The sequence below is a fragment of the Anoplophora glabripennis genome, unplaced genomic scaffold (assembly GCF_000390285.2).
Source record: "Anoplophora glabripennis isolate ALB-LARVAE unplaced genomic scaffold, Agla_2.0 scaffold725, whole genome shotgun sequence".
Taxonomy (NCBI): Eukaryota; Metazoa; Arthropoda; class Insecta; order Coleoptera; family Cerambycidae; genus Anoplophora; species Anoplophora glabripennis.
In genome coordinates this window covers 34,393-42,084 of record NW_019426038.1, presented here as the reverse complement: position 1 = coordinate 42,084, position 7,692 = coordinate 34,393, and the positions used below count along the sequence as shown (strand labels likewise).

The following is a 7,692-nucleotide window of genomic DNA, read 5'->3' as shown; positions in this document are numbered from 1 at the left end:
TTCAGATGTGGAAAGGTAGGCGCGACCAAATATAATTGCGAATGTGCTACAAAAAACGGATTAGGCGGTCGTCGTTTTACCGGGCGCCGATCGTAGATTCGCTAAAACCGGTCCCAACAAGCAACTCATGGCAAGCTTGGCTTTCTTTTATACAGGTTGAATATAAAAAGTCGCGTATCAACAATTTAATTTGCTCGTTAGATCAGGACTCTCGTCCGTTATTTAAATGTAAATATTTTCGGTATGTCTTTTTTAGGTCTGTTAGATTCAGGGGCGACCCAATCCATAATCGGAAGATCAGGTTGGGAAAAATTAAGTAATTTTAAGTTAGATTTAAAATATAGTAATAGTTCTATTAAGGTAGCAAACGGAGAGCACTGTCAACTTTTAGGTTTAAATTCGAGCAAACGAAAGGCAAAGAATCTATTAAGGTAGCAAACGGAGAGCACTGTCAACTTTTAGGTTTAATTAATTTGCCGATAAGACTTAATAGTAAAGTTAGGGTTATACAATGTCTAGTAACTCTAGATATTGACGAGGAAATTATTTTGGGGATAGATTTTTGGCGGGACATGAACATTGTATCAGATTTTGCGGCCAACTCGTGGAAGTTTAAGGAGGATATTCCGACTGTAGGAATTTCCTGTATTCAGTCGATTGGTGATAATGAAACGAGACGTTTGAATAAATTAGTTTCGTCTTTCTTTAATAAAATGGGGACCGAGCTAGGATGTGCAAAAGGCGTTAAACACATTATCAACACGGGGGATGCCGCGCCCATTAAACAACGCTATTATAACGTGTCACCATATATCCAAGAAATAATAAACAAGGAGATAGACNAAGCCGACGACCAACTTCGTAAGTTTAATATTAATTTTATTAGGACGCATCCTATATATTTTGCTAAGTTACAGTCGTACTGTTTCCTTTCAGGGCTTTTACCCCTTTGTTTTGTTCTTCCTTTTAACCACTCATCTACAACTGGTCATCCATTTCAACGATCTTCCAACGTTTTTGCCGAGTCGACGATATCGACCCACCACCATTTTGTGTACTCGCCACGACCTCGTGCCGAATTGCAGCTCACCGATCGCAGTGCCTGCCACAACCTTGTCAACTACTTGGACCCGTGCAGTGATTCCCTAGGTTTCCTGTACCCCTTTATGGGTAGGACTGATCAAACATAGATGACTTTGGCACCGAAAACGGACAACGGAACAGAATCTCGATCTACAGACCACGAACTTTAACGTTGACGACTCACGCTTGATTAGGACACGATTTGGAAGGGGACCTCTACAGGGTGGATAGTAAAACCAGCTATGGATTACGTAACTGTCAGGTTTTCTTAATTTCCACCATTTTTTTTTATTTTTTTAACGACTCGCTTTTTTGCTTTAGACATATTTTGAACCTAGTATTGGGGGGGGGTATTATATTATAGTATATATTATTATTATTATATTTATTGTTAAGTATCATTGTTATACGATAACGTGGATTTTACGGGATTTTTGGTTTAGGGAAAATATTAATATGGGATTTAACTAGCTTTGTTACCTATTTAACGTTAAGATTGTGTCTGTGAACCTTAAGTGATATCACCACAGGTATATAAATCCGAAGTAGGGATCAATGTGTATTTATTTTGCTTATTACTGGATGTAAATAATCATCAACCCAGGGTATATAAGTGATAGATCTTTAACTCTATGTTCGACTCTATATTTGATGACAGTCGTATTTTGTAGGTGAATACTAACGATCATTAAATTGGAGCTTATCTGATTTCGCCTCACACTTATTTTACCCTACCCAGGTCCGTTGCAGGAGGTTGATTCGTAAACAAGTGTAACTATTGTCATATTTTTAGTATCTGTTAAAGTAACCCAATTTTACTGTTTTGGATACCTTAGGTAATCATAGGGACCTTCTGACCAGGTAGCAGTTATAGTTTAGGTCAGTGGCGCCCACTTTCTTATTTAGAGAAATTAAGTATTGTAATAGTGTTCGTTGCGAACCACCCCTCTCCGGCTAAATCTGAGCTAAGCCGAAGCAAACACTTGCTGCGGTCCAAGACTTAAAAAAATAAAATTGTAATAGGTAGCTTGTGGTACCGTAACAACTTGCAGAAATAAGATACACAAGCATATCTGTTTTTGGTACCCAACGAATGCCCAATGTTTTAGATTGTTCGTTGTCACCAAGAATTATAACACTCATTGGATCAGACTTATTTTCAATTTTTTCTAGAAACCTAGAACTATTTGATGTCCATTTTCGAAGCGGAAATCGTACAGAATTTAATATAAAAATTATTTCTTTACAAATTGTAATAGCTTCTTGTTCAGAATCAAATCCAGTTATTAGGTCGTCTACATAAAAATCACGTATAATAATTTCTGATGCAATAGGAAATTGGTCTTGGAACTCATAACCGACCTGTTTCAAACATCTTATTGTTAAATAAGGTGCTGACTTCGTGCCATAAGTTACTGTATTCATCTCATAAACTGAAACACTTTCATTTGAATTATTTCTCCAAACAATTCGCTGTAAATGCCTATCGTCTGGATGAATAAGGATCTGCCTATACATTTTCTCGATATTTGCAAACATGACAAATGTATGTTGTTTAAATCGTAAAAGAATTGAAAATATATTATTTTGAATTGAAGGTCCAGTATATTGTAAGTCATTAATGAAAAAACCAGAATTAGATTTTGCAGAACCATCAAACACAACTAGTAGCTAGGTAGTTAAACACTCTTGACGAAGAACTCCATGATGAGGAAGATAAAATGCGAGTTTGGACTTATCAAATGGTCTCAATAATGACATATGTCCCAATTGGATATACTCTTGTATGAACTCACTATACATACATTTGACTCCGAATTGGTCTGAAATTTTCCTTCAATACTTTGAAGCCGTTTAATTGCGGTGTTCATGGAATTACCTAAAGGAGAGATAGAAGAATGCAATGGTATTTTAACCACAAATCTACCTTTTTTATATTTCTAGAAAAATTGTTTCCGAAATGATTTTCACAATCAGTATCATCAGAGGACATTATTATTTGTTTATTGGTTTCTTCGATTTCCCAAAATTTTTGAAGATTAACATTTATGTCATCATGTCTTGAAAAATTGCAATAAACCTTTTGAGATGGTATCTTAATAGCCCCAGATACTAGATGTTACTAGTTAATGTAACTTCTGAAACTTGATCTGATGTTTGCGGATGTGTGTGCTGTTTGTCAAGATGTAATAAAGTACTATGTTTTTGATGATAATTTTTGCACTTACCTTCTTTGCAGTCATTATATCTATGACCAAAACATAAACAGTCAATACATGGTATTAAATCTTTTATCCTATGAATTCTTTCAGGAATTGCAAGCTTTAAAAATTGTTCACAATTATAGATCATATGATTTTTTTTGCAAAAATTGCATTGAATATTTGATGCTAATAAAGACATTTGCTTTACACTTTTATTTATTGTTATGGCTTCAATACTTGATAAATACTCCTGCCTTATTATCTATATTAAATTCCTTTATATGAGATAATTTTGGAGATTCAAAATTCATTCGATATTTATCCCATTCCCGGGCAATAAATTTATCAAACTTAGTGGATATTAAATAAACAATTAATGTGTCCCAATGTTGTGTAGGCTGTTTTAACGTTTCTAGATCTTGCAAATGTCTGGACACAGTATCCATCAAATTTCTTAAACCAAATCGAGATTCTTTTGTCAAAGAATCTAACTCGAATAATGCCCTAACACAATTATGAATTAATTGTTTATTATTTGTTACGATTTATTTTTTTTTTTGGATATAATCTTACNAAGCGCGTATTGGCAGATCGAGTTGGACGAAAATAGTAAACAAATAACGGCGTTTACAGTTCCAGGTCGGGGATTGTACCAATTCAAGCGAATGCCTTTTGGATTGCATAACGCTGCTGCTACCTGGCAACATTTTGTAGATAATGTTCTCGGTGCAGAATTAGAACCGTCCGTATTCGTGTATCTAGATGACATAATTATAGCCACCCCCGATTTTGATACACATCTTTCTGCCTTAGAGAAAGTATTCGAAAAACTCCTGTCAGCCGGTTTAACAGTCAATAAAGAAAAATGTTCGTTCATGCGCCCAAAATTAAAATATTTAGGTTTCGTTGTGGACAAATATGGACTGCACACGGACCCTGACAAAATCGCTAGCATGTTAGGTTACCCCGTACCGAAAAACGTCAAGGATGTGCGTAGATTCATAGGAATGGTATCTTGGTACCGACGATTTATATCTAACTTTGCCACTCGCATTGCGCCTTTAGTCAGGCTGACTCGGAAAAATCAACAATTTATCTGGAGCCCCGAATGCGAAGACGCTTTTAAAGATGTAAAGCAATGTTTAATTGAGGCACCTATCTTAACGTGCCCTGATTTTAGTAGGGAATTTGTGTTGCAAACGGACGCGTCTCAAGTGGGACTCGGATGCGTTTTGACTCAAAACCTCGACGATGAGGAACGTGTAATATCTTATGCAAGCCGGTCTCTTACACCCCAGGAGAGAAAATATTCGACAACGGAGTTAGAATGTGCCGCGGTATTGTTTGGGATCGAAAAGTATCGACCTTACATAGAAGGGACGCGGTTTAAGGTTATCACGGACCATTACTCATTAAAATGGCTCTATAAATTAGAAAATCCATCTGGTAGGCTGTCGCGTTGGTCTTTACGATTACAAGGTTATGATTTTGAAGTAATCCACCGAAAAGGGAAATCTCACGTGGTTCCCGACGCACTCTCGCGGGCCGTCGCTTTCGTAGATGTTACTCGAGCGGATGAGGACACGTGGTACACTGACCTGAGGCGTAATATTTTGAATCGTCCGGATAAGTACGCGAAATTCAAGATAAAAAATGAGAGAATTTATAAATTAGTGAATCTCGGACATCCTACTTTCGAAGAAGAGAATGACTGGAAGCTGATAATTCCTAAATCATTGCGTAAAAAAGTTCTGTATGAATGCCACGACGATCCAAGTTCAGGGCACTTAGGCATATTTAAAACTCAAAAGCGCGCCGCAAATTTATATTTTTGGCCTGGAATGAATACGGATATAGCAAGATATGTTCGGGCCTGCGAAGTATGTAAGGCTCAGAAGCCCGACCAACGGTTACCGTTTGGGCAGATGAGCCCAAGGCTTGTGAGTCGTCCTTGGGAAGTCATTTCAACCGATTTTATTGGTCCCTTGCCCATGTCGCGAAATAGAAACCGGTTCATTTTAGTCGTTTGCGATTTATTTACCAAATATGTGCTTATGTTCCCTCTTAAGTCGGCCACTAGTACCGATATTTTCTTAATTTACGGAGTTCCGGAAATAATTATATGTGTTAACGGGCGTCAGTATGTTTCGAAAGCTGTCAAGGATATGGCTCGCTCGTATGACTGTCGGATAGTTTACAATGCGAACTATAGTCCGCAGGCTAACCCTACCGAACGTGTAAATAGAGTGCTGAAAACCATGATTAGATCATATGTTGGCGAAGATCATAGATCTTGGGATGTCAATTTAGGAAAGTTAGGTTATGCTTTGAGAACTGCTGTTCATGAGGTGACAGGATTTTCTCCCGCGTTTTTGAATTTCGGGCGCGTGCCGGTGATCTCAGGAAAAATGCACAGTATTGTGGGTGATACCGACCAAATATGTTTTGATGATAGACTAAAGTTGTCCGATCATGTAAAAGAAGTTCGGGAAGTTTTTACAGACGTGAAACAAAAATTACAAAAGGCTTATGGCGACGCTTCACAAAGGTACAATCTGAGGAGCCGACCGGTGGCGTTAAATACGGGTCAAACCATATGGAAAAGAAATTATACTTTATCGGACCGCGGAGTACTATGCTAAACTCGCCCCCAAATTCGTGAAATGTAAAGTCCTTAAGAGAATATATAGGAATATCTATGAATTAGCTGATTTTTATTCCAGCAAGTCTTTAGGATCATGGCACGTTAAAGATATTAAGATAGATTATTAATCCTTTTTTTTTGTTTTTTTTAGTAAAGGTGGTGTTACGATTAATTTTTTTTTTTAGATATAATCTTACGGTTAAATATTTGTAAGTCGGTTTGTTAGCTCTTAAATCGGTAGTATAATTAATTTTAATCAGACACTTAGAGACATCTGTAGGGGAAAAGCCAAATTAGTAAATTTAAATTCGAGCAAACAAAAGGCAAAGAAATAGATAACCATATCTCTGACGGAAAACGGGCCTCCTCGCGAAGAACAGAGCGTTTTAGAAAAAAAGGTTTTTTTTTCTTGTTGAAAATTAGTAGTAGTATATGGCCAGCTAGCGTGGAGATCGAAATTACGAATTTATTGTAAAGGCTGTAAAACGACGAAGACGACGCCTGTGGTTAAGAAATTTTGGTTGTTGGCGCCGTCTGTTTCCGTATTTTATTTGGGTCATTTTATCACGTCTCCAAGTGTTAGAGATTTCGGCATTGGAGGTAAGCGTGTTTCACATTATCTTTATAATAGAGTAAACCTACTAGAGTTTCAAAAAAAAGAAAGAAAAAGCAAAGAAAGTATCATTTAGCGTTTAATATTATTCGGTATTATGCCACGTTTCATTACTATTTTTAGGCGTTTTGTCCGGAGGCAGCAAAGGTTGTCCACGCCCGAGGTGTTTTTGCTGTTGGGTTCTTTTTTTTTTTTTGTAAGAAGAATTTGCCTACTGTTTGACGCGAGTCGTCCCATGATTATGTAGATATCCAGTGGAAAGCAGATTTGGCTCTTTCCAATGATTACTCCTGCTGCAGTTACTACACAGCTAAGTACCACAACACCCTTTTTTTTTGTTTGAGGCAACTTATGCCACACTTCATCGTTTCTTCGATCAATATTACCCACACGTTATTACATTTGCTAAGAAGAGTGTAAATAGTTTTAAATTTTAGTATAAGGTTAGTGTCATAAAAATCTTAGTAGTGTCTAATAATAAAGGGGTATCTATTTATGCTTAAGTAAACTTCTGTATCGTCTCGGTCGAATAAGGCCATAATGTTGTCATTGTTATTAGTTTTAAGATAACTGGTATACATTGTTTTTTTTATTGCCGCCAATAAAGCTATGATGACTATTTAGTGGTTTCATCATTGTGGTTATTTCACGAATTTATTTTTTTTGTCTACTCTATTACTTTGGCGAAGGGCAGTAAATATTTCTGAAACCACTTGGCGCCCAATTTTTTTTTATTAGTAGGATCCACGCCCCCACTGAGAAATCAACTAGCCAAAAACAAAAATTACTACCCTAGCAAAAACAAACAGGTAACATCACTGTTATTTAAAAATTAAAATTTATTTAAAGTTAAATAAATAAATAAGAAAAAAATAATAAAGGGGGAGATAAAAAGGGGTAACAAGAAATTGACGCCCATAACATGGGGCCTGCAAGTCTGTTTTATCGTACCATTGCTGTTTTTGTAAAAATTTAGATACCAGTAATTCTGCAAATTGGTACATTTTGTAGTGTTTTATTATATACATTTATTTGTAATAGGTATATATGTGGTATATATTACCTGGTCTGTTAAGTGGGTTAATATTGATCGAGATATATGCATTTTGTAGACGTTAGTTATTTATTTAGGTTTTTTAATTTGTTGA

At 36.4% G+C, this 7,692-nt stretch overlaps 1 protein-coding gene across 1 annotated transcript in view; it reads left to right on the top strand.

The window, feature by feature from the left end:
• The first annotated feature begins 242 nt into the window (after nt 1-242).
• The window catches only part of LOC108911651 (transposon Tf2-1 polyprotein), a 34,102-nt gene continuing 26,652 nt past the window's right edge, over nt 243-7,692 (top strand). Inside the window, exons 1-4 of the mRNA XM_023457246.1 lie at nt 243-360; nt 432-861; nt 937-1,170; nt 3,921-5,835. Of these exons, the coding sequence (XP_023313014.1) occupies nt 244-360; nt 432-861; nt 937-1,170; nt 3,921-5,835 (2,696 nt within the window). The 5' untranslated portion in view covers nt 243. The remainder of the gene's footprint in view (nt 361-431; nt 862-936; nt 1,171-3,920; nt 5,836-7,692) is intronic.